The sequence below is a fragment of the Phyllobates terribilis genome, unplaced genomic scaffold, assembly GCF_046119375.1.
Source record: "Phyllobates terribilis strain yellow unplaced genomic scaffold, ASM4611937v1 Scaffold_3__8_contigs__length_932513732, whole genome shotgun sequence".
In the NCBI taxonomy this organism is placed as follows: domain Eukaryota; kingdom Metazoa; phylum Chordata; class Amphibia; order Anura; family Dendrobatidae; genus Phyllobates; species Phyllobates terribilis.
The window spans coordinates 523,442,222-523,468,560 of record NW_027362763.1 but is presented as its reverse complement, the minus strand read 5'-3'; the positions used below and the strand labels follow the sequence as shown (position 1 = coordinate 523,468,560).

Sequence of the window (26,339 nt, the reverse complement as noted above, 5' to 3'; positions counted from 1 at the left end):
CTTTGTGACCCTCTGGCAGGTGAGACTCGACATCCCGTCGGGTAACGAAGACGTCACCCATGGTGTTCCGGTCCTTTATGAAGCCCCACCCATGCTGCGCATTAAACTTTATTACCGTCCCGATGGTACGGGGACGATCTGCTGCACGGGGGTCCCTTCTGGTCCGACTCTTTTGCTCCGCGCTGCGGGTCCGGGCCCATTGCTCTCTGGCCCGCCTCTCCTCCCGCTCTCTCTTGAACTCTGCCAGCTGTTGACGGCAACACTCGGTACGCTCTGCTGCAGCTGCCCGAGTCTCTCCGGTGAACCCCATCAAATCTTCTCCCGTGGGGTCCCACACGAACTGGGCTTCCTCGAGTGGAGGCGAGACCCGAGTCACGGGCTTTGGAGCCGGGATCAGGGGCTCACACAAGGGCCCTAGTCTTTGCTGCCGCTCTAGCTCAGGGTACCCTTCGGGCCAGATGAAGGGCCGCCCGTCCGGCCATGTGAGCTGGCCGAAGAGGTCCTCCCCCAGGTGTGGCACCCTTGGTATTGCGGGCGCGGGCGCGGTGGTGATGGCGCCCGGGTTGCCCAGGCCTTGCGGCCAGGCCTGGGGCACCTGGAAGGTGAAGGGCACCGTTAGGACGGCGGCGCCCTGGGTTACCTGGCCTTGCGACCAGGCCGGAGGCTCCGCGGAGGTAGATGGCTCTGCTTTGGATGCGGCGCCCGGAAACGCTAGGCCCTGTGACCAGGCCGGAGACTCTTCTTCCTGCGCCACGCTCCGGGTCACGACGCGTGACGTCACTGGGGTCGCGTCGGCGGCTTCCGGTCGGGGCCTAGTCGGTGGCGGTGTCATGGCGGTCTCGGGTACGGCAGGGGGACTTTCGGGCTCTGCGACGGGGAGCTGGGGCAGGTGGGTGGTCTTCCGGTATGGGGTATAGGCGTCCCCCTTACCTGCTGCCATACGTCTCGCTCCCTCTTCTGCGCCGTCTCCGGCCTTGGGTCCTCCCGCGTCATCCGCAGAGGTAGTCGGTGTCTTCTTCCAAGGGAGCGGGTTCCGTGGACGGATTCCAGCTTGCTGGGCCATCTCCCGGCCCCACTCCGCCAGGATCTCCCTCTGCACTCGGGCCATCCTTCCCGCGAGGCCCTCCAGGGCACTCCGCGCGCACTCCCGATCTCGGGGAAGCTGCGCCAGGATCTCCGCTAAGCCTAGCGGGGTTGTTGACTCTAGCAGGCTCCTGACCATCGGGTCGGTGCTGCTCTGCTCTTCTTCCGGCAGGCTCCTGGCCAGCGGGCCGGTGCTGCTCTGCTCTCCTCCTTCTTCCTTTTGCAGGCTCCTGGCCAGCGGGCCGGTGCTGCACTGCTGCCGCTCCATTCCCGGGTCTACTCTTCCTCTTCTCGACTCCGGGTGCTCTCGCTCTGGACACCTTGCCTCCGGGTGCGCTCGTTCTAGACTGCCCCAAGCGACACCCATCTTTGCTCTTTTCTTTCGTCTCCTCCCCCTCCGAGGGCGGTCCCGGGGCAACTCGGTGACTGTCAGCTCCAGGGGTAGTTCTTTCACGCTGACAGACACCTCCAGCATCACAGTCTCTGTTGGTGGGGGCGGTTTCCACTTTTGGCGCCATTTTCTGTCCCGGCCCACGATGGGAGGTGGCCTCTTGCCCTCCTTTGGCACGCCCATAATGGCGTCCGCTGCTCTTCCAAGGCGGGAAATCTGCGGTTTTGGCGGGAAGCGTCGCCCAGTGGCGGGAAACTCTGCAGATGGCGGGAACAAGCTGGAAATGGCGGACAATCGGCGGGAAACGACTGGTGATGGAGTCCGATGGCGTGGACCCTCCGGAACCGGCGGGAGTCTTCTTTCTGAGGTAAACTTGCACTTTTCTTCAGGCACGCAGTACCCGGGTGTTGCGGGCACGTAATCCTGCCGACTACGCCAAAGTTGACGCGCCCCCTGGGACATATTCCTTTTTGAGGGGAATACCCGGCACCGGATCAGATGGGGGGGGGGTTGTAGTCTCCGAGCGGCTGTGACCCGGTCCCGTGCCCAGGGCGTCAAGCTCAGGGTTATGTGGCAGTCTTTACTGATGTTATTAAAGTTCGTTGTGTCGACTACGCCACCCGTTGTGATGCGGTCACTGTGGCCGCCGCTGCAGCAGGGTCCGCTGAGGCTGATGGTGGATGCGCAGCTTGGTGGGATAACCCCCAACGGGAGGGGTATAGCCTCAGAGGGGACAGGCGCAGAGGATGGGGGTTGTGGTGGTGCGGTGCAGCCGGTAATGATCACAGACTCGGGTTGTGCAGTTAAGGGTCTTTACTTACTGCAGATGTTCCTGGTCACTCTAGCTCCAAGTGACCTCCCGAGCCGTGCTGCGTCCACCAGGTCCTGGATCCGGCCAACCCCCAAACAAGTCCGGAGCGTGGCCCTGAGCTCTCCCTCTGTCCTTTCTTCAGCCGTCCCCACCAGTGATTCACCTAAATCCAGCTCCCTCGGGCCTTCTGTTGGGCAACCTTTGGCCTCAGGTTCCCTGACCCTCCATGTGGTGTGCCTTCAGGGTGAATGTAGTGGGTGACCGTGACAGACTCTGCCCACGGTCTCCGGTCTCTGGCTGGGGAATGTCTTTGCCCCCACCAGCTTGGGTTCCGGTACCCTTCTGCTGACTCCTCACCCGGTGTTCTTATTTGGGTTCTTGGGTCCCTTCTTTGTCCCCCCTCTGGGTCTTTCTGCACTCCACTCTCTCTCTCTTCAGGCTCAGGTCTGTTGTTTCTTTCTCTCTCTTTCTGCAGGTTTGTCCTCTGCATCTGACTTACTCTCTGCGTCTGACCCTGATCCTAGTTGGTGCCCTCCTTATATATCCCTCTATGTGTGAGCTCAGGTGACCAGCACCCAATGAGCTCCTACCACTACCCAGACTGCTCCCCCTATCTGCCCCTACACTACATGGGATGTTCCTCCCCCCTCCCACTCCAGCCAGGAACAGGCTCGGTCGCACCTGCACATTTCTAAGTGGGAGTGCCGTCGGCCTGCTCCTCTGGAATGGGATGTATGTAGTGCATGCAGTCTATCTGAGCTCAGTTCCACACTCCATCCTTACCCGGGAGTGGAATATCACACCTCTGGGTTGAGGTGCAATACCCCTGTAGCAGCCGAATCCTCAGGGTGCTACAATCACATCAGTCACAAGCTGACAGCACTGCAGCACTGGCTTGGACAAGCGGCAACAGGCTGTGCTGATGATAACATGCTTAATGCTTATATGACAAACCGCCCAGCACTGCAGAGTTGTTAAAAGCTTTAACACAACAGCCTGATCTGTGGCTCTCACCGCTGAACATACAGCCAGGCATGGTCATGTGTGACAATGGGCAGAGCCTGGTGACAGAGAAATGACAGCCGGAGTAGACAGACAGTTTCTCTCTATGCCAGTCCTTTCACCGAACTAAAGAATATGGCTGTGGTGAAATACAACTCCCACTGAGAAGCTGTTTCAGATTGAAAAACATTGTGCCAACCAGAGGATTTCATTCTGAGGGCCTACCTTTCTCCCCCACTCAAGAGCCCCATAGCAGCTGCAAAGTTAGTCTCTGGTGGGACTGTCCAACTCTGCCGAGAAGCAGTCCTGGCTAAGAAAAGTGTGTGGGAAGGTTTCCGGACACTCTATGGCTGCTTTTTTACTGAGGAGGAAACACACGCAAACACGGGGAGAACATACAAAGTCCTTGCAGATGTTGTCCTTGCTGGGATTTGAACCCAGGATCTCAGCACTGCAAGGCTTCAGTGCTAACCACTGATCCAATGTGCTGCAATTCACCCTCTAATATCTAACAGTCTGGAGAAACTTGCACCAACTACCACTCTATCTTCAGCTCCTTTGTGAGAAACTAATGTATTTGGGCAGCCACTCAGTCTACCAAATAAAATTCCTGAGAAGGAAATTGGGGATGGCTTCACTACTGATTATGGGGGCAGTGCTAATACCATGGCGTCGTACCATAGTTTACTGGAAATATTCCAGGTTGGTAGGAGGCAAGCAAATTCCCACAGAAAAGTACCAGCAGTAATGTTCAGGGACCCGTGCTTGTAGAAGGCGGAGACAACACTGGGAGAAATAGCGACAGCTGTGGACCTAGCATAGACACAACGCATGAGGCATGAGGTTGTGAAAAGCTTCCGCCACCACGAGCCTAAAAGGCCACATTTCAAGTGCAAGCAGCTGCCCAGAAATCTGGCATTTTACTATTGCAGCCTGTTTGGCTGGCTGCATACTTGCGCTTTCATTCCAAGTAACAGAAAACTAAGCAGATGGTGGCCTCTATCATCATCATGGGCTCACCTCGGCACTATGAACTCTCCTGAAGGAGAAGCCAGGGCCCACCGGAGGAGTCTCCGGTTTTCTGGTGGGTCCGTCCATGCCTGCCGAGAAGCAGCCCTAAGCAGGCTAAGAAAAGTGTGGGGGAAGGTTCCCGGACACTCTATGGCTGTTTTCTTAATGTGGATCGGACGTGCTTATGCATGTTATTTCTCAAACTGCATTGCAGATCAGGCCATTGCCCAACTCTGTAGTCATGAAATGAAATGCGCAAAGAAAGATGTTTTTGTGTCAAAGCACCACCGAGAAGTGCAAGTTGATGTTGGATGGGCTGCCATTGCTTCTGCAACAAGCTGCATTAGAGGACTTCTTGGGAGAAATGACACCCAGAATAGATACAGTTTCCCTCTAAGCCAGTCCTTTCACCGAGCTAAATACAACTCTCAGCAAAAAAAGCTGTGTACTAGCTCCGTACCATCCCTGGCCACATTTACCTGGCCACGTGTTTGTGGTTAGGCTGTCCTTCCCAGTAAGTGCGGAGGGCACGGGTAATATTGTGGGACCCGTGCTTGTGGAAGGCAGAGACGATACTTTGAGAAATAGTGGCGGCTGGGGACCGAGTATGGATATCCGGTCGCCGCCACCATAAAATTGTGGACAGCTTCCGCCTCCATGAGCTTAAAAGGCCACATTTCAAGTGCAAGCAGCTGTCAAAAATTTGGCAGCATAGTATTGCAGCCTGTGGGTGGGTGGCTGGCTGCATACTTGCGCTTGCATTCCAAGGAATGGGGTAGGGACAACTGAACGCTGCACAGGGACAAGGACGTGGACAGTGATTGTTGCAAGTCTGCAACGACAGGTGCATGGCGGGAGGCATCTTCGCATGCGCCAAGGATCACTTATGATGGGCACACTTTTAGGCAGTGACCTGGGAGTCAGAAATGCTTCCAGAGGTTTTCCCCATGCTGTTCCCATGTCTTTTCAATGCTGTATGCATGTATCTGATGATATCCCAGATAAGGTTGTAAAATGTTTAAATGACATTTCCCAGTGAATGCATTTGTCTTGGTTGAAAGCAATGCAAAAGTGCAAAAATGTATCAAAAACGCTACGTGTGAACATAGCCCAAGGTGTGGAGGAGTATTTTTCTTTTTGTTTATTTATTTTGCCTTATATACAAGTCATTACCCTGCAAAGGATGTTCCTTAACATATTTCCCAGGAAAATCCATTTTGGTTTTGTTTTTGTATGTTTCATTGTGAGTCTGTAAAAGTGCCGTAATACTCTGACAACGTTGTTGACAGCAGTGACCTGGGAGTCAGAAATGCTTCCAGGGGTCTTCCCCACACTGTTCCCAAGACATTTTGTAGCATCGGCGTTTCTGCCTCCTGCCGGGCAGAGACACCATTCCCCTCAACGCCGCGGTCCTGGTCCGGCATCTTGCTGTTCCCCTGCTGCTAAGGAAAGCACTGAGCGCAGCTTCCCTGGCACTGTGCTTAGGGTGCGCGCGTGCTTCCTCCCTCTTAATGGACCGCGCGCACCGTCCTAAAGAGTCCCCGGCCAATGGCCGGAGGACTGGCCCTTTATTAACCATCTCCTACAAAATGGAGGTGCCAGTCTGTCTAACAGTCCTGCCCGCCAGTCTGTCTAACAGCCGTGCCCGCCAGCCTGCCTAACAGCCGTGCCCGCCAGCCTGCCTACCCGGAGCACCTGCCAGTTACCCGCTGTGCCCGCCAGTCAGCCTATCCAGAGCACCTGCCAGATTACCTGCCGTGCCCACCTGCCTGCCTACCCGGAGCACCTGCCAGACTACCTGCCGTGCACACCTGCCTGCTTACATGGAGCACCTGCCAGTTACCTGCCATGCTCACCAGCCTGCCAACCCAGAGCACCTGTCAGTTACCTGCCGTACCCGCCTGCTCGTTTACCCTAAGTACCAGTCTGGCTATCTGCCGTACCCGCCTACTTATCTACCTGGATCACCTGCCAACCTACCTGCCGTGCTCATCCGCTGTACCGGTCAGCTCCAGTCATCTGACCTGTGGGAGTCTCCTGCTCTCACACAAGGTCGGTCCCAGAGTGGCGCCTGGTTCACCTGCCCGGTCCCTCCTTGGTTCACGGAGTCGACTAAGCCGCTGTGTGACCTGGGTCGTTCCGAGTAGGCACTTAATTACGCCCCTCTGGTCCCTCCTTGCATCAAAGCACAGAGGTTCCACCACCCGGACCCGTAACACATTTGAGCACTGTTCCCGTCGATTTGGGCAATTTTTAGGCCCTTTGCAGACTGCCGGGGGGAGCTGCCTGAAAAATGCTCGAGTTTCCCATAGACTTACATTGGGCTCGTTGCTCGGGTCGAGCACCCAAGTATTCCAATTTGCTTGACCTAAGCAACGAGTACTCGAGCATTTTAGTGCTCGCTCATCACTAATGGCATGGATATTTACCTCCCCCCATACAAGATATGAAATGTCAAAGCCACAGAGCATTATGGAGAGGCCCATTTGGCAGCACAAAATATTAAAGCGAAGACAAAATCATAGGCCAGCACACCTGTTAGTATAAGTGGGATTTATGAAAGCACATTCACATTGTGACCATTAATAGACAAAACCTAGAATAAAAATAGATATCCTGTAGTAAGTAAATTAATAATAGTAATACAGTAGAAAACATAGGTTGCTTAGTTGACACCAAGTGTAAAATCCATCCCACCACGACAAGGTGTACTCAATCAGGATGGTCCCTAACTCTAGTAACTCATTTCACTACTTGCCAGCAGGACCCAAAATAGATGGATGGTAGAGCAGTTCCTGGACTTGACTGTTTTTCACCTGCCTGTAGAAAGCTAACCAGACCAGGTGTACAGCCCAAAAAGGAGTGCCCCTCCCCCAAATGTACCAAGTACAAGAAACTAAAGCAAAACTGAAGCTGACATCTATGATGCTTCAGTGGTGTGGGATATAATGCCAGGCAAGTTGTTTTTTTAAACCAAAAATGAAGTCTCAAAATGATCAAATTTCATTAAATTCAATTCAAACTCTATCCTCCATGGATTGATCCATTCTTCTCTATTGGCTATGCTTAAAAGTGGGATGACTTTTCCTCACTTGTTATCCGTGTGCAATCCATTTTTTTACTCAGCGTCTATTAATCACTTACAGGACCATTTACAGATTCCCATCTTACAGAATTGTAATGTATCTGTAAAAACCGGTTGCCATACTGATTGCATGCTGCAATTATTTTTTTTTCTCATGCAGACTATAGTTGAGAAAAAAATATGCAGTTCCACACTGCCTCATTGAACAACATTGGTCTGAGCGCCATACGATTTTTTTATCGGATTGCAATAGTTCGATTTATGCACTAGTGTGAGCGAGCCCTTAGAAGAGCTCTATGGGATTTGAGGTGAGGGTTGTACACTGATGACAGATTCCCTTTAATACACTGTTTTGCAGTTTACTTAGCAATGTCTTTGCTGTTTTGTTTTGGACTGCTGGAAATAATAACCTTGATTTCATTTTCACCATCTGCTTCCCTTTTGAAGAACCTAAGCGTACATTTATTTTATAAAATGATGAGCCAAAAACTAATTTAATCCAGTTAACACACTTTAAATTACAAGCAACCTAATGCAACTCTAATAATAGTTCCCTGTCAACATTATGTTTGATTAAAGTCTGTTTGTTGTTACACATTAAAGGGAATCCATAAGCAGATTATTGCTATGGAATCTGAGAGCAGCATTATATAGGAGAAGAGAGCCTGATTACAGGGATGTATCACTTACTGATTGCTTGGTGCAGTTTTGATAACATCCTTGTTTTCTCTGCTGTAGATGTAGCAGTGGTCAGAATGCTTTTCCCTATATAGCCACAGTGAAACCCCTGATTTACAGCTTTCTGTGTGCACTGTGCTTTATAAGCAAGCTGCCAGTCAATGGTGGGGGCAGGGCTGCACAAATTAGCTGGACCACCTGGCTCACCACACCTAGTCCTGCAGTAATAATCTAAGGGTGATGAAACAATGATTGTATTGAAACTACACCAAGCTGCTAAGCAAGTGACACATGCCTGGAATCAGGGTCTCTACATTATACTGCTTTCATTTTACATAGCAAAAACATGATTGATTGTCTTTGTAGGAAATCTGTCCTCAAACACTTACTTTAAGCTTCTCTTCTTGATCCTTGGTGTGTGTTGGGGGGATGGAAAATGATACTGTTGTATATCCACTCATTCACACTTAAAAAAATATGTTTCTTTTTCAGGTTGAACCACTAATACAGAAAGGTCACGAGAGCTTGGTGCATCATATCTTGCTGTATGAATGTGACAGAGAAGCAGGTGACAACGTACTTGAATATGGTCATGAATGTTATCACCCCAATATGCCAGATGTCTTTCTTACATGTGAAACAGTCCTATATGCTTGGGCAATAGGTGGGGAGGTAAGTGCCTTTATTAGATATGTAATATAGTCATGTTGTCATTTATACTGTCCACATTTTTTTACAGTCATCAGGCCAGTCATCTTAGTACAGTAGCAGAGAAGTTATTAATGCTTTCATAAACAGTCATGGCTGAAAGTGTCGGCACCCTTGAAATTGTTCCATAAAATTAGGTATTCCTCCTAGAAAATTACTGAAATTACACGTCTAGTTACACACGTTTATTTCCTTTGTGTGTATCAGAACGACAGAAAAAAAGACAAATTGGACATAATTTCACACAAAACCTCAAAAATGGCCTAAACAAAATTGTTGCTACCTTTCCAAAATTGTGGGCAAACAACTTTGTTTCAAGCATGTGATGCGCATTCAAACTCACCTGTGGCGAGTAACAGATGTGGGCAATATGAAAATCACACATGAAACCAGATAAGAAGGGGAGAAGTTGACTCAATCTTTGCATTGTGTGTCTATGTGTGCCACAATAAGCATAGTGAACAGAAAGAGTAGAAGAATCTGTGGACTTGAGAACCAAAATTGTTGAAAAATATCAACAATCTCAAGGCTATAAGTCAATTTTCAGAGATCTTGATGTTCCTTTATCTACGGTGCGCAACATAATCAAGAAGTTTACCACCCATGGCACTGTAGCTACTCTCCCTGGACGTGGACGGCAAAAATTGAGTAGTCCAGATGTTGGATAAACAGCACCAATCAAGTTCCAAAGAAATTCAAGTTGTCCAGCAGGCTCAGGGTGCATCAGTGTCAGTGTGAACTATCTGTTGACATTTGAATGATATGAAATACTATGGCAGGAGACCCAGGAGGACCCCACTGCTGACACAGAGACATAAGGAAGCTAGACTGCAGTTTGCCAAAATGTACGTGAGTAAGCCAAAATCCTTCTGGGAAAGCATCTTGTGGACAGATGAGATCAAGATAGAGCTTTATGGTAAAGCACATCATTGTTTACTGAAGACGGAAAAGGCCTACAAAGAAAAGAACAAAGTACTTACAGTCAAATATGGTGGAGATTCAAAGATGTTTTGGGGTTGTTCTGCTGTTTCTGGAACTCAGTGCCTTGACTGTGTGCAATGCATCATGAAATCTGAAGATTGCCAAAGGATTTTGGGTCGTAAAGTAGTGTCCAGTGTCAGAAAACTGAGTTTGCATCTTAGGTCATAGGTCTTCCAGTAGGACATTGACTCCAAGCATACTTCAAGAATCACCCAGAAATGAATGGAAACAAAGTTCTGGAGAGTTCTGAAATAGCCAACAATGAGTTCAGATCTAAATCCTATTGAACACTTGTGGAGAGATCTAAAAATTGCTGTTGGGAGAAGGCGGCCTTCAAATATGAGAAACCTGGCAGTTTGCAAAAAAATAAAATTCCACTTGAGAGGTGTAAGAAGCTTGTTCATGGTTATAGGAAGCGATTGATTGTAGTTATTTATTCCAAAGGGTATGCAACCAAATATTAAGCTGAGGGTGCCAACAATTTTGTCCTGTTCATTTTGGAGGTTTTGCGTGAAATTATTTACAATTTGCCTTTGTTCTCTGTTTTTTGTGTTGTTCCAATATACACAAAAGAAATAAACAAATATAATAAAACGTGTAGTTGCAATATTTTTCTTGGACAAATACTTCACTTCATTTTCTGGAACAATTTCAAGGGTGCCAACACTTTCTGATATGACTGTATACAGTCCATTATCTTAAAAATGGACTGAGCGCCATCCTAATAAGTAGAGAAATATACAATCCTTAAGACTAGAGATAAGCAGATCTTTTGAAATTTGAATTCTCCATCTTCACTCAATTATTCATAGATATTTGGTTCACTGCTAATAAATTTGCATGAATTTCAATACTGTAAAGTTTATAATTACTCAGAAAATACATGTGAGGGAGGGGATAGAGAGATATTCCTTCTGATCATAAGAGCTGATATTTTATAGGAGAGAGCTGACCATAAGACACTTTATATGAGGGAGAGGATCCTACTGACTATAAGAGCGTATACACTACAAAAGAGAGAGATAAGACTCTGCTGATCGTAAGATCTTATATGCTACAGGAGAGAGAGGACCGAGGAGCTCACTAATCATAACAGCTTACACACTACAGGAGAGAGAGAAAGAGGATCCAGCTGACCATAACAGCTTACACACTACAAAAGCGAGAGAAAGCACTGCGGATCAGAAGAGTTTACACGGGAATTGGATGTTTCGCCCCCAGCAGTTCGCCCCCAGCAGTTTGCCCCCAGCAATTCGCCCCCAGGTACATTTCGCCCCTGCACATTTAGTCCCCAGCATTTGGCCCCCAGGATGTTTTGCCCCGCACATCTCACCCCCGCACATATCGCCCCCAGTTCGCCCCCGTCCGGGGGCGAAATGTGCGGGGGCGAATCTTCCTGGGGGCGAAATGATAGGGGCGAAATGTGCGGGGCGAAATGTACCTGGGGGCGAACAGATGGGGGCAAATTGCTGGGGGCGAACTGCTGGGGGCGAAACTTCCTATAACCAGTTTACACGCTATATGAGAGAATGAGAGAAAGATTCCTGCTGGTTATAAGAGCTTACACTCTGCAGGAGATAGAAAGAGCAACCGTTGACTAGAAGAGCTTACACTCTACAGGAAAGAGAGATAGATAGCGAGACAGAGAGAGGGAGAAAAAAAGCACCCCGCTGACCAAAAGAGCTTACACACTATAGGTGAGAGAGAGGCCCCTACTGATCATAAGAGCTTACACTCTACAGGAGAAAGAGGTGAAGAGAGAGAGAGGACCCCGTAGATTATAAGAGTTTATACTCTACAGGAGAGAGAAAGGACCCAACTGATCATAAGAGCTTACACTCCACAGGGGAGAGAAGTAGAGAGAGAAAGGACCCCAGTGATTATAAAAGATTAGACTGCGTGAGAGAGAGGGGGGATCTTACTGATCATAAGAGTTTACACTATACAGGAGAGAGAAAGAGAGAGAGAGAGAGAGAGAGAGAAGACCCTACTGATTATAAGAGCTCATACTGCACAAGAGAGAGAGGACCCTGTTAACCATAAGAGCTTACACTCTACAGGAGAGAAATATAGAGAACCCTGTTGACCATACAAGCTTACATTCTGTAGAAGAGAGAGATTTAGGCCACATTCATACGTTCAGTATTTGGTCAGTATTTCTAAGCCAAAACCAGGAGTGGGTGATAAATACAGAAGCGGTGACGTGTTTTTATTATACTTTGGCTCTGATTGTTCCACTCCTGGTTTTGGCTTACAAATACTGATGTAAAATACTGACCAAATACTGAGTGTGTGTGTGAACGTGGCCTTACCCAGTGACTCTGGAAATGGGAAAAAGACTCTGCCGTCAAATTGTGCTCCACTGGAAACCACTGATCTGTGATAGCCCAGGTAGTAAGCACCACTGTAAAAGGTATGATAATCAGTAAGCTGTCATAGCTGCAGGGCATTATAGCCACAAAGTGTTTCAGCTGTGTGGGAAATGATGGAGGTCAAGTTTTATTTATTTTTTGCTAATCAAATGTCAAAGTGTTCGAATTTGCGTGAAACCGAGAATTTGAGGAAATTCGACTGGAGTGGTGACACTAATGTAAGTTCCCTGCCTGAGTATTGTACTTACCAGTTGCATTCTTCATTTGTTATCTGTGCCACTCCAGGCATCTTCTGCAGTTTGTGACCTGTAACATGTTATTGAGGGTTCAAGTTTGTCAGGTAAGTTTTGTGTGGAGATAACTGACTTAAATCTTAAAGTTCTAAACACATTGAAGTTTTTCTTGTTTAAGTAATAAAATTCTATCAGTAAAAATATTAGACTTTCACAAAGATATCATGAGGTAAAGAATCCTACCGCACTTCTCAGTAGTTACACATTAAAAACAGCTGTGTGTCTGAGTATGATAGAAAGAGATCTGCACACTTTTCAACCAGAGACAGGGTGACAAAACCAGTGAAGTGATAAGATCAAGTTAAAATTGCATTCTAAGGTAAAAGTAGTTATCTTAATGGACAACAGTGTAATCTCAGATGTAATGACTGTTGTCAGTTACCAGTCACATTGTATTGTAATATCAATCTTCATCTTGTGATTAACAACACAAATACCTTCCCACCACATGGAAGTCAGTTTAATTTATGAAAAAATGGCATCTAAAATCTATCTCATTTACAAGGGCTCATAAAATAGAGGAGTATATTGTAGCCTGGAGGGGTATAGTTTGGCCTAGGCTATTTTACACCCCAGAATATAGTTTGGCCTAGGACAGTTTATCCCCTGGGGTATACTCTGGTCTAGGCTAAACTATACTGGTGTGTACCCGAGTTTAATCTGGACAGGGGTTAATTTGGCCTATTTCACCGTATCGCTCCAGTGTTTGCTAGGCAAGCTGGAGGCCACTTCTTAGGCCACGGCCCCACTATCAGTATTTGGTCAGTATTAAGTCAGTATTTTTTCTCAGGAGTTGGAGCCAAAACCAGGTGAGGAACAATCAGAGAAAAGATATAATAGAAACAAGTCACCAATTCTGCATTTATCACCCACTCCTGGTATTGGCTCCCACTCCTTAGAAAAAATACTGACCGAATACTGACCAAATACTAATAGTGGGGCCATGGACTTAATGTAAGTCAATGAGAGCCAGAACTTCCAGTCAAGCAGAAGTTGTGGTCACAAGATGGTGGATCGGTACCAGAATGTCATTAGGAGGAACAGTTGAAGACAGCGGCAGGTAAGTATATTGCCATCAAGGGAGAACTTACATTAGTGTCACCACTTCTGCACTGAAATAAAAAAAAACACTACTAGAGTAGTGTTTTAGCAATACCCACAATAAATGTGTGCTGCTTCTTTACAGCAGTCTCCAAAAACCATTATCAGTAGGTTAATTTCGACTTGACATATAATACAAAGAGTATGCAGTACAGGCAATGCAACAATTATTCACAACCTAACAATGACTGAAGACAGTTTGGCACAAAAGCTAGTGTCCAGGGGAGGAGTCCTGAGGAGATAATTTGCATATTCCCACTGCATTTTGGGGTAAGTGAAGAGTCTCCGCGAGCTCAAACAACACTGGATTTTGGCTGTTGGAGCTGAAAAGAGGACATCGGTAAACCAGGGGAGGAGTCCTGAGGAGATAATTTGCATATTCCCACTGCATTTTGGGATAAGTGAAGAGTCTCCGCGAGCTCAAACAACACTGGATTTTGGCTGTTGGAGCTGAAAAGAGGACATCGGTAAACCAGGGGAGGAGTCCTGAGGAGATAATTTGCATATTCCCACTGCATTTTGGGGTAAGTGAAGAGTCTCCGCGAGCTCAAACAACACTGGATTTTGGCTGTTGGAGCTGAAAAGAGGACATCGGTAAACCAGGGGAGGAGTCCTGAGGAGATAATTTGCATATTCCCACTGCATTTTGGGGTAAGTGAAGAGTCTCCGCGAGCTCAAACAACACTGGATTTTGGCTGTTGGAGCTGAAAAGAGGACATCGGTAAACCGCGCGCCTACTGGCGCGCGCATTTTGAAGCTTTTTTTTTAAGCTTTTTTCACTGTTTTCAGAACATTAACAGTAAGAACATGGAAGAGTCCAGGAGCCATTTGGTGAGCTGCATATCCTGCTACATGTTCACAGACTTGCCAGTGGAAAAGCCAAACTTCACATGCCAGAAATGCAAGCTTGTGTCCCTGTTGGAGGAAAAGTTGCGAAATCTAGAAGAGAGGTTAACTACCTTGAAAATCATTAAGGAAGGTGAAGAGTTCTTAGACAGAGCAGAATTATCTCTTCATGATTCAGAAAGAGAAGAAATTCGAACTGCACCTGAGGAAACAGAGGAATGGAAGCATGTGACCCACAGAAGCAGGAGGATCGAGAGGCAGTCAGCACCCATACTGCTCAGGAACCAGTACCAGGCTCTCACGCAGGAGAACCATGAAGAAATACAGCAAGATAAGACTTTGCCAGCAATGAATAACCTTGTAAGCCCTCAGAATCCTCCTGGATGGAGTTAGAAGAATGTTGTGAAGAAAAAACGGAGAGTGGTGGTCATGGGGGATTCCCTGTTAAGAGGAACAGAGGCCGCTATCTGCAGACCAGACATAACCTCAAGAGAAATGTGCTGTCTTCCAGGAGCAAAAATTAAAGATGTGTCTGACAGGATATCAAGACTCTTCAGACCTACAGATCACTACCCATTCCTGCTAATACATGTGGGGACAAATGACACCGCAAGAAAGGACCTGGAAACCATCTGCAGTGACTTTGAAGACTTAGGCAAGAAAGTGAAAGAATTGGGAGCGCAGGTGGTCTTCTCATCCATCCTCCCAGTGGATGGCCATGGAACAATGAGGTGGAATAAGATTCTACAGGTGAACAACTGGCTACGTCGATGGTGCCGTCAACAAGGATTTGGATTTCTGGATCACGGAATGAATTACCTATACGATGGACTACTTACTAGAGATGGGGTGCACCTTACGAAGACTGGAAAACATGTATTTGGAAGTCGCCTTGCTACACTCATCAGGAGAGCTTTAAACTAGAACAATGTGGGAAGGGAAGCAAAAGGCCAGAAAAAGCCATACAGCTGACAAATACTATTGAGATCTCTGCTACTGGAAGTGGAAAGGAAGAACAAAGACAAAACAATTTAAATAATAAAAATATGGGAGGAAGAGAAACCAATCACAAACTAAAATGTTTTTATACAAATGCACAAAGCATGGGCAACAAACAAGGAGAATTGGAACTACTAATGCAGGAAAAGAAATATGATGTCATTGGAATCACTGAAACTTGGTGGGACGATACACATGATTGGAATAAAAGGCTAAAAGGATACAACTTATTTGCAAGAAACAGACTTGATAAACGAGGAGGAGGTGTCGCATTGTATGTTAGAAAAGCGTATATCTGCACAGAGATTGAAGATTCAGAGACTGGGAGTTCTGTGGAAACTGTTTGGGTAAGAATACAAGGAGAGAACAACGGAAAGGACACCATTGTAGGCATTTACTACAGGCCACCTGGGCAAGCTGAAGATATGGATGAACTCTTTATGTATCAAATGACCAAGTTCTCCAAAAAATATGACGTAGTGGTCATGGGAGATTTCAACTATCCAGACATTTGTTGGGAATCTCTCTCAAGTAAAACTAACAGGTCAAGCAAATTCTTATCCTCTCTTGCTGACAACTTTATCTTCCAAAAGGTAGGGGAGAAAACAAGGGAATCTGCTACTTTGGATCTAATCCTTATAAACAGGGAGGAAATGGTTGAGGAGGTAAAGGTGGCTGGGACCCTAGGAGGCAGCGATCATGCTATTATAGAATTTTGGATAACTAGAGGAGGAAGACATGTGAAGACTCAAACTTCAAGGTTAGATTTTAGAAAGGCAGATTTTAAGAGACTCAGAAAGAGAATAGGAGGGATCCAATGGCTGGATGTCCTTAAGGACAAAAATGTCCAGGAAGGATGGGAAATTTTTAAAAATGAGATTCTCAAAGCACAATCGTTAACAATACCGAAAAGTAGGAAGAATGGGAAGCATTTAAGGAAACCAGGATGAATGAACACAGAACTTAAACACATGCTAAAAAGAAAGAAAGAAATGTTTATTAAATGGAAAGAGGGAGGCATATCTAAAGAAGATTATAATGCAGTCTGCAGATCCTGTAGGGCATGTATCAGGTTAGCTAAAGCTGACAATGAATTAAGGCTTGCAAGAGATGTCAAAAGCAATAAAAAGGATTTTGGGAGTATGTCAAAAGTAAAAGAAAAGTCAAAGATGCTATAGGATTTTTACAGGATGAAAATGGAGAAATGGTAAGATAGGATGTTGAGAAGGCCGAACTTTTTAATTCCTATTTTGCATCTGTTTTCTCTCAGAAAGAAAATGTAACATCAACTGATCTTCACTGTCCTTTTAAAGGAATAGAGGAATCCAAGTTATCTGTAAACAGAAAGATTGTGAGGGAATATTTAGCTAACATAAATTAGTTCAAGTCTCCAGGTCCAGATGAATTACACCCCAGAGTACTGAAGGAGATCGTAGAAGAAATTTTAGAACCACTCTCCATAATCTTTGAAAATTCTTGGAGAACAGGAGAAGTCCCAGAAGACTGGAGAAGAGCAAATGTTGTTCCTATCTTCAAAAAGGGGAAGAAGGTGGACCCAGGGAACTATAGACCGGTGAGTCTGACTTCTATACCAGGAAAGATATTTGAACAAATTATTAAACAACATGTATGTAAGTACATGGATAAGAATGAAGTGATTAACCAGAGTCAGCATGGGTTTGTAACTAACAAGTCATGTCAGACTAACTTAATTTCCTTCTATGACAGAATCATTGACTGGGTGGATTAGGGAAATGCTGTAGATATAGTATATCTTGACTTCAGCAAAGCATTTGACAAAGTATCTCACACCATCCTTATTGAAAAAATGACCAAGTATGGAATGGACAAGGAAACTGTTAGGTGGGTTCATAACTGGCTTAGTGATCGGACTCAAAGGGTGGTTGTAAATGGCTTCACATCCAGTTGGATGAATGTCTCAAGTGGGGTACCACAGGGCTCCGTCCTGGGACCTGTATTGTTCAACATCTTTATCAATGATTTAGATGAAGGAATTGAGGGTAAACTGATTAAATTTGCTGATGACACAAAGCTAGGAGGGATAGCTAATACTAGAGAAGAGAGAGAGAGGATTCAAAAAGACCTAAATAAACTGGAGCAGTGGGCAGCAACCAACAGAATGGTTTTTAACAGGGAAAAATGCAAAGTACTACATCTGGCCAATAAAAATGAAAAAAGCATATACTGAATGGGAGGAATAGAGCTAAGCAACAGTACATGTGAAAAAGACTTAGGTATACTAATAGATCATAGACTGAACATGAGTCAACAGTGTGATGCAGCAGCAAAAAAGGCAAATACAATTCTGGAATGTATTAACAGAAGCATACAGTCTAGATCACGTGAAGTCATTATCGGTCTTTACTCCTCTTTGGTCAGACCTCATCTGGAATACTGTGTACAGTTTTGGGCACCACATTTTAAAAAAGACATAGACAAACTGGAGCAAGTTCAGAGAAGAGCGACCAGAATGGTGACTGGTCTGCAAACCATGTCCTATGAGGAACGGTTGCAGGATTTGGGAATGTTTAGCTTGCAAAAAAGAAGACTGAGAGGAGACTTAATAGCTGTCTACAAATATGTCAAGGGCTGTCACATTGTAGAAGGATCATCTTTATTCTCATTTGCACAAGGAAAGACTAGAAGCAATGGGATGAAACTGAATGGGAGGAGACACAGATTAGATATTAGAAAAAACTTTTTGACAGTTAGGGTGATTAATGAGTGGAACAGGCTGCCACGAGAGGTGGTGAGTTCCCCTTCAATGGACGTCTTCAAACAGAGGCTGGACAGACATCTGTCTGAGATGATTTAGTGAATCCTGCTTTGAGCAGGGGGTTGGACCAGATGACCCAGGAGGTCCCTTCCAACTCTACCATTCTATGATTCTATGATTCTATGACCATGTATTCTCTCATCCAATAAAATCAGTCCAATTATGCTAATCACGCTCTAATCAGACTCTGATTAGAGTCTGATCAGAATTTGATCAGAGTGTGATCCAATTTTTTCAGATGAGGAGAATAAAAACAAAAACATTCTCCATCTTCTTCATTTAGTTTGTCCGTGAAAATCGTACTACACTTGGATGTCTTCCAACTGCGGTCCAATTTTTTCCATTGATCTATAGACATGAATGTCCGAGTATGATCCAGTAATCGGATGTAACTCATTAATGCTGTGATTTTTTCCTTGGACCGACTCTGTCTGAAGAAAAAATCTGATGTGTACGGCTTCATGGAATACCAATTTTTATGATTGTATGCACAAGCCCTAAAGGAAAGAATCACTACTCTCTTTCATACATCAAAGGAGCTTTCAGCTTGGTGTAGAAGTTTGTGAAGCATTTTATCCTTGGTCTAGGATCAAGCATCTTTTGAGCATATTGATATCAGTTTGTCATTTCTATTGTAAAAGTCCAAAACACTAAATTATTTCCACAGAATCCCCTTTAAAGGGAATCTGTCATCAGGTTTTTGCTACCTCATCTGAGAGCAGCATGATGTAGGCCCTTATTCCAGTGATGTATCAATTATTGTGTTGCTTGCTGCAGTTTTGCTGATTTACCAGTTCTCTAAATGTCTAACTCCACCAACATCACTAACTGGCAGATTTCTGTGTACACTGTGCATAGGCAGAATGTTTGCAATCAGTGGTGGCGGTGGGTTTATTAAGAACTCATGAATATGAAGGACTACATGGCAACAGGTTTACTAGTCCTGTAGTGAAAATCTACTGTTTATAAAAGTGAGTTTATCAAAACTACAGCAAGCAGCCCAGTAAGTGACACATCGCTGGAATTGGGGTCTAAATCTCTACATCTTGCTGTTCTCAGATGGAGTAGCAAACACATGGTGACAGATTCCCTTTAAGTAATGAGGCACCATTTATTAGATACCTATCCATATGATAGACAATGATGTTTCTTTTCCATCAGTAATGACAATCATTTTCTGTTCTATATTTACAGGGATTCACATATCCACCCCATGTTGGCCTATCCATTGGAACACCAACAGATCCAAAATATGTTCTTATGGAAGTCCATTATGACAATCCACAACAAAAGGAAGGTAAGGCAAAGGCGGAAAACTATTATATATCACTATTAGTAATATATACTGTGTATATATATATATATATACTGTATATGTATATATGAAGAACATAGAATATAAGACATATTTTCAGTTGTTTCACACTTTTTTTGTTAAGTATATAATTCCACATGTGTTAATACATAGTTTTGATGCCTTCAGTGTGAATGTACAATTTTCATTGTCTTGAAAATACAGAAAAATCTTTAAATGAGAAGGTGTTTCCAAACTTTTGGTCATTACTAATTTTATATATATATATATATATATATATATATATATATATATATATATATGTTGTAAGGCAGCACTATTCATCATGCTGAGGGGCACTCGCTTCACCGGGTCAATTAAAGCACACATGCAACGTTTTCCAGTAACATGAAATCCAGCAGTTTATTACACTTCATAACTGCTTATCACACAGTCCATCTCAGTGGCTCACCAGCATGGTTACACACATAACATCCCAGAGCCTTTCAAATGGCAGACAGGCCCACTTGGCTCCAGTTACAGCCTTATTCACATATTTTTCATAGTGAAACTTAAAGGGTTTCACTTTGGCAGCAGGTTTTTGATATTTAATCTGAGCAAATCTATTAATGTAGAGGCTGAGGAGCTGATTCCAGGGATCGGTCACTTACTAGGCTGTGTGCTATAGTTTTAATATAATCAGTGTTTTATCAGCAGTAAGCAATCACTGTCTGACTACGCCTCACATGCAGACAAGTTAGGCTAATATGTGTAACCCTGCTCCCACCACTAATTGGCATGACCATTTATCATTGTCAGAAAGATGTCAATAAGGGGTCTTAGCTCTGCTACATCTACATCAGACAAAACAGGGATTCTACCACTGGAATCAGGATCTCTATCCTTTTGCCATGCTGATCTCATATGTATTAGCAAAAACCTGATGACAGATTCCCTTTAAGCCCTATGCATGTCCAGAACACTAAAAGTATTCAAAGACACCTCTAATAAAAATGGATCCACTGCAAACTGAACAAAATCAGAAGCAAAATGGAAACCAAAGTGGGCATCCATCTTTGTTCCGTTTGCAACAGATTGTTAGTACTGGATCTGCTACAAATAGATGACAACTGTACATGTGAACAGAGCATTAAGGTGAAGCTACATTGAAAGATTAATAATGTCAATCAACATTCATAGAAATGCTCGTTTCATGCTAATCTTACAGTCCTAACTCTACAAACAAGAAAATGTTAGTTAGTTGAGCAAAATGATTTTTTATGCTGCACAAATAATTATTATTCTCGGCAGCGCATCTTTGTGTAAACAGGACTCGCACTGCCGAGAGCAATGGCAGCCTATGCGCACAGAGCAATCCATAACTATTTGTTTACTGTGTATTATTAAATTCAGTCTGCCTGTATAAACAGTCTATTAAATGAAAAGAAGATGACAGGCCTGGGAAACATAGGTATGCATATTATGTGTCGTGTCAGATTAGATTCAAGATTTATCCATTTCTCTCCATGTCTAGAGTGATATTTCACTAATCTCTTAGGCTTCTAATCTTTCAATCTAATTTCTACTATTGTGCAAGACACTCAAGTCAAACATCTCATAGGCATGTACTCCACTAAATAGCAGAGATGTTTCACCATAGTAATGAAATGAAATTTGTCATGGTTCGACAGAGGGTATTACGATCCTGTGACATGTGTAGGTTGAAAGGTTAAGGTAAAACATTTTTCATTAATGAGTAACATACACATTTATAAGACACAGCTGGTTTAGTACTCAGAGCTGGAAGACAAGTTCCTTGGAGGCATGTAGAGATGGCAGAATTTGAAGAAATCACTGGTTTATGGCCTGCTTCTGCCCTGAGGAAGCAACAGCAGTTATAGATTATCACCGTGATTACGACTGCAGTCTTATCTCTGCTAAAACTTTCCACTGTACAAATTTATATAGAGACTAGCAGCAAAAATATTCAACTTATGGCCTGATGAAAAAAATGGTCTACAGTATAAATATGTGTATTGTAGAAACTATCTAAAAAATCATTGTAAACCACAGCTACACTTCCACCAGGTCCATGTAATTACATTATGTTATATTTATAGCACCTTTACCTTTATTGGCTCAAATGTTGTTCTTTAATGGGATTACAAGTTAAAAAAAAACTATTTAGTCTTACTACTACAGATCCCATCTTTGTAAAAGATGGTAAATCACTATTAGAAGTTGGTGATAAATGCAGAATTGGTGACTTGTTTCTATTATACCTTTTCTCTGATTGTTCCTCACCTGGTTTTGGCTCCCACTCCTGAGAAAAAATACTGACCAAATACTGATAGTGGGGCCATGTTGCATCCCCTTCATAGATATTCCTTATTTACAGGGGTGTTATCAACTATTGAAGAGAAAAATCCAGCTTCTTAAAATTGCTAATTTAAATGGACAAAAATAAAAAATCAATGCATGGTATATACATATGCAGCCGCATATGTAAATACCATGCATTGATTTTTTATTTATTTTTCCAATAATTTAAATTTTAAGAAGCTGGATTTTTCTCTGCTTTCATGCTACATGTGGTCCTTTGGATTCTGAGCTTCTACACGCCCAGAGCCCGAGTGAGCTGGTTATTTTCTTTTTCGTTACCAACTATTCACTGCAGTCAGCATAGCTCTATTCAAGCGAATGGAACATGATTTAATTCTAAGCACAGGCAGTTGGACAAGATTGTTGCTGTACAGGAGAAAACTAAAGCAGCTCTGCAGTCTCCTCATTTTCAGGAAAGATTGAGGTCCCAGAGATTGGACTAAACGATCCTTAAAGGGAACCTGTCATGAGAATTTTATATTTCAAACCAATTGTAGAAATCCGTTTTGCACTCTCTGAGACATCTTGTGTTGAAATTGTATGCAATTGAGCCATAATTGCTTTGGGAAGAGGCACTGCTCTTGCAGCTTCCCTGACAAACATATTGACTACTGGCAGGTATCACCAGGACACATTTGAGATGGATAGTGATGAACTGGAAGTTGTAAAGGACTTCAACTTACTCGGATCAATGATCAATCAAGATGCAGCGACAACACTGGAAGTCAATAGGATAATAGCTATGGGCAAATCAACTATGAAGTCATTAGACAAGGTCTTCAAATTGAGGAAAATTTCACTGGTGAGAAAAATATAGCTCGTATATAGTTTGGTCTTTTTTGTAGTAACATACAGATGGAAAACCTGGACAATAAAGAATCAAGATAGAAGAAGAATCAATATCTTCGATCTGTGGTGCTGGAGAAGGATGTTATCAATATAATGGATGGCAAGAACAACAAACCAATTTTGGAACAAATCAAGAAAGACATGTCACTCAAAGAAAGGCTCATCAAGCTACGACAGAAGAATAGAAGGAACAAGGTGAAGAGGAAGACCGGCAACCCTATGGCTTCATGCTATCAAGATTACGGCGGAGAAGACCCTAGGGGACCTATCTAGGCTTGTACAAGATCGATATTCCTACAGATCCTTCATCCATCAAGTCACCATGGCCCAAGATCAACCTGAAGGCCATTAAAAAAAAAAAAATATATATATATATATATATATATATATATATATATACACTGCTCAAAAAATAAAGGGAACACTCAAATAACACATCCTAGATCTGAATGAATGAAATATTCTCATTGAATACTTTGTTCTGTACAAAGGAAGAGAGGAGACTTAATAGCTGTCTACAAATATCTCAAGGGCTGTCACATTGAAGAAGGATCATCTTTATTCTCATTTGCACAAGGAAAGGCTAGAAGCAATGGGATGAAACTGAATGGGAGGAGACACAGATTAGATATTAGAAAAAACTTTTTGACAGTTAAGGTGATCAATGAGTGGAACAGGCTGCCACGAGAGGTGGTGAGTTCCCCTTCAATGGACATCTTCAAACAGAGGCTGGACAGACATCTGTCTGAGATGATTTAGTGAATCCTGCTTTGACCAGATGACCCAGGAGGTCCCCTCCAACTCTACCATTCTATGATTCTATGATAAGTTGAATGTGCCGACAAGAAAATCACACGAAAATCATCAATGGAAATCAAATTTATTTGAATGGAGGCCTGGATTTGGAGTCACCCCCAAATTAAAGTGGAAAAACACACTATAGGTTGATCCAACTTTGATGTAATGTTCTTAAGACAAGTCAAAATGAGGCTCAGTATTATGTGTGGCATACATATAGCGGGTGAAATAAATATTGAACGTGTCACCAATTTTCTAAGTAAATATATTTCTAACTGTGCTTTTGACATGAAATTTCCACCAGATGTCGGTAACAACCCATGAAATCCACACAGGCAAAGAAATCAAACCATAGATGTCCATAAATTAAATTATGTGTAATAATGAGAACACATGAAGAAGGAGAGGTGCAAAAAGCCATGGAGAGTCATGACACCATCTGAAATCTACCAGTAATTAGAAAGCAATTGTGCCGCTTAGTGAAAAATAATATCAGTCAGTTGAACTGATGGCCTATAAAAAGGTGTTTCATTAACAAGGTGCCACACAATAAACATCTCCTGTCTCAAGACCATCTCAATCTTACTGCTGCAAAACATACTGAGGTTATTGGTTACAAAAGCATTTCTAAACTACTGAAGGTTCCAGTGAGCACTTCTGTGGAAAGAACATAATTTCACCATAAACCGGCCATGACTATGTGGTCCCCACAAGATTTCAGATAGAAGAGTGAAAAGAATTATCAAGGACCACCTGTGGAGATCTACAGAAAGACCTGGAATCAGCAGGTACAATTGTTTCAAAGAAAACTATAAATAATGCATTCAACCGCCATGGCATGTATGCACGCTACCCACGCAAGACTCCATTGCTGATTAAAAGGCATATTTAAGCCCGTTTAAAGATTTCTCAACAAGATTTAGACAAGCCTGTGAAATACTGGGAGAATATAGTCTGGTCAGATGAGATCAAAATTGAACTCTTTGGATGCCATAATACAGACCATGTTTGGAGGCTAAAAGGCAATGTATATCATCCCAAAAGCACTATACCAACAGTGAAGTTTGGAGTTGGGAACATTATGGTGTGGAGTTGTTTTTCAGCATATGGCACTAGCAAACTTCATATAATTGATGGAACGTTGAATGGACACATGTACTGAGACATTCTTGATCAAAAATCTGCTGCTATCTACCAGGATGATGAAGATAAAACGAGGGTGGACATTTCAGCAAGACAATCATCCCAAACACATAGCCAAGGAAACTTTCAATTGGTTTCAGAGGCCATTCTAGAAAATCACCTGACCTGAATCCAATAGAAAATTTATGGACGGAACTAAAGCTCACAGTTCATAGAAGAAGAAGGAGCCCATGGAACCTTCAGGACTTGAAAAGCGTTTGTGTGGAAGAATGGGCCAAAATCACACCTGAGCAATGCATGTGACTAGTTTCTCCAAACAGGAGGTGTCTTGAAACTGTCATCACCAGTCAAGGCTTTTGTACGAAGTATTAAATTTCAGTAAGCGTGTTCTATACTTTCCCTGTGTCATTTTTCATTATTACACATATCTTAATTTATGGACATATATGTTTTAATTTCTTTGCCTGTGTTGATTGGATGAGTTCTTACCGACATCTGGTGAAAATTCCATGTCAATAGCACCTTTACAAATGTATTTACTTAGAAAATTGGTGGCGTGTTCAATACGTATTTTATCCGGTGTATATCTATAATCCATGTTGCATGTAGTAATCTATAAATTCTATAAGTAAAGTACCATACCAACATTGCTAAAAGTCCTCTCTGTATAATCCAAAACTTCTACTGTTTAACATTTTGTCTATGTTTCATTTTATTTGTTTAGAAAGTTGAAGAAATTTTAGAAAGTTACATTTCTTTAGTGGTATAATCAGTGCGATATTAGTGAATTTGCAAAGCTAAAAAATGTCTTTCTGTTCATTTTAGGGTTTATAGACAGTTCGGGAATTAAGCTGTACTATACACCCCACACACGAAAATATGATGCTGGTGTTTTAGAAGCAGGCATTTGGGTCAGCCTATATCACATGATTCCACCAGGTATGCCGGCATTCAGCTCCGAAGGACACTGCACTATGGAATGTTTGGAAGAGGTGTGTGTAGTCACTTTTATTTTATTCTTCAAACAGCATGGCAGAAAGTCTGCAAATTCTGATGTACTGTAAGTGTTGTACAACTAAATAATACCTGGTTTTCTCCAGTTTATTTAAAGGGTTTGTCTGGTCCAAATCGATAAGTGTGTAGTCACTCTGTGTGACTTCAGACTTATGATTGCCCCAGCGCACGCACTGCCTCTGGCCATACTCCTGGCCAGTGATCATGGCCTCGCTCTCCATACACTTGTATTGAGCGAGACCATACCCTTCAGTCGGCCATGCCCAATGGACAGCCGCATCACTAGTCAGGACGCGACCTCACTCAATACAAGTGCATGGAGCGATGCCATGCCCACTAGATGGGCCCTGGCCGGGAGTGTGTATAACACATACATACCCTCCGGTCCCAGCTCAGAAACCGGTGAATACCCACAGCACACAGTGCATGCACAGGGGGGATTCATGAGTCTGCAGTCACGCAGACTTATCAATTTGGACCGGACAACCCCTTTAATATACCATCCCAGGCATAGCAGATGGTAACATTTCTTATGATTTGCAACAGATTGACCCAAGTAAGATCAATTAAAAGAGCACTTTTCATAGAAAATGCACAAAGATTAAAAAAAGCATTTTGTGCCTTAATCCCCTACTTACTTTTGATGTTAATTCGTCTCATATAACATTTGAAACTTAGAAACATACAAATATATTTTTTTC

The 26,339-nt window shown here is 43.6% G+C and overlaps 1 protein-coding gene across 4 annotated transcripts in view; it reads left to right on the top strand.

Annotated features, from left to right (window-relative positions):
• MOXD1 (monooxygenase DBH like 1) overlaps positions 1-26,339 on the top strand; it is a 443,141-nt gene that overhangs the window by 307,170 nt on the left and 109,632 nt on the right. For all 4 annotated transcript variants that reach the window (XM_073673217.1, XM_073673215.1, XM_073673216.1 and 1 more), the window contains exons 5-7: positions 8,554-8,733; positions 19,353-19,455; positions 25,450-25,616. In XM_073673217.1, coding sequence (XP_073529318.1) covers positions 8,554-8,733; positions 19,353-19,455; positions 25,450-25,616 — 450 coding nt within the window. The remainder of the gene's footprint in view (positions 1-8,553; positions 8,734-19,352; positions 19,456-25,449; positions 25,617-26,339) is intronic.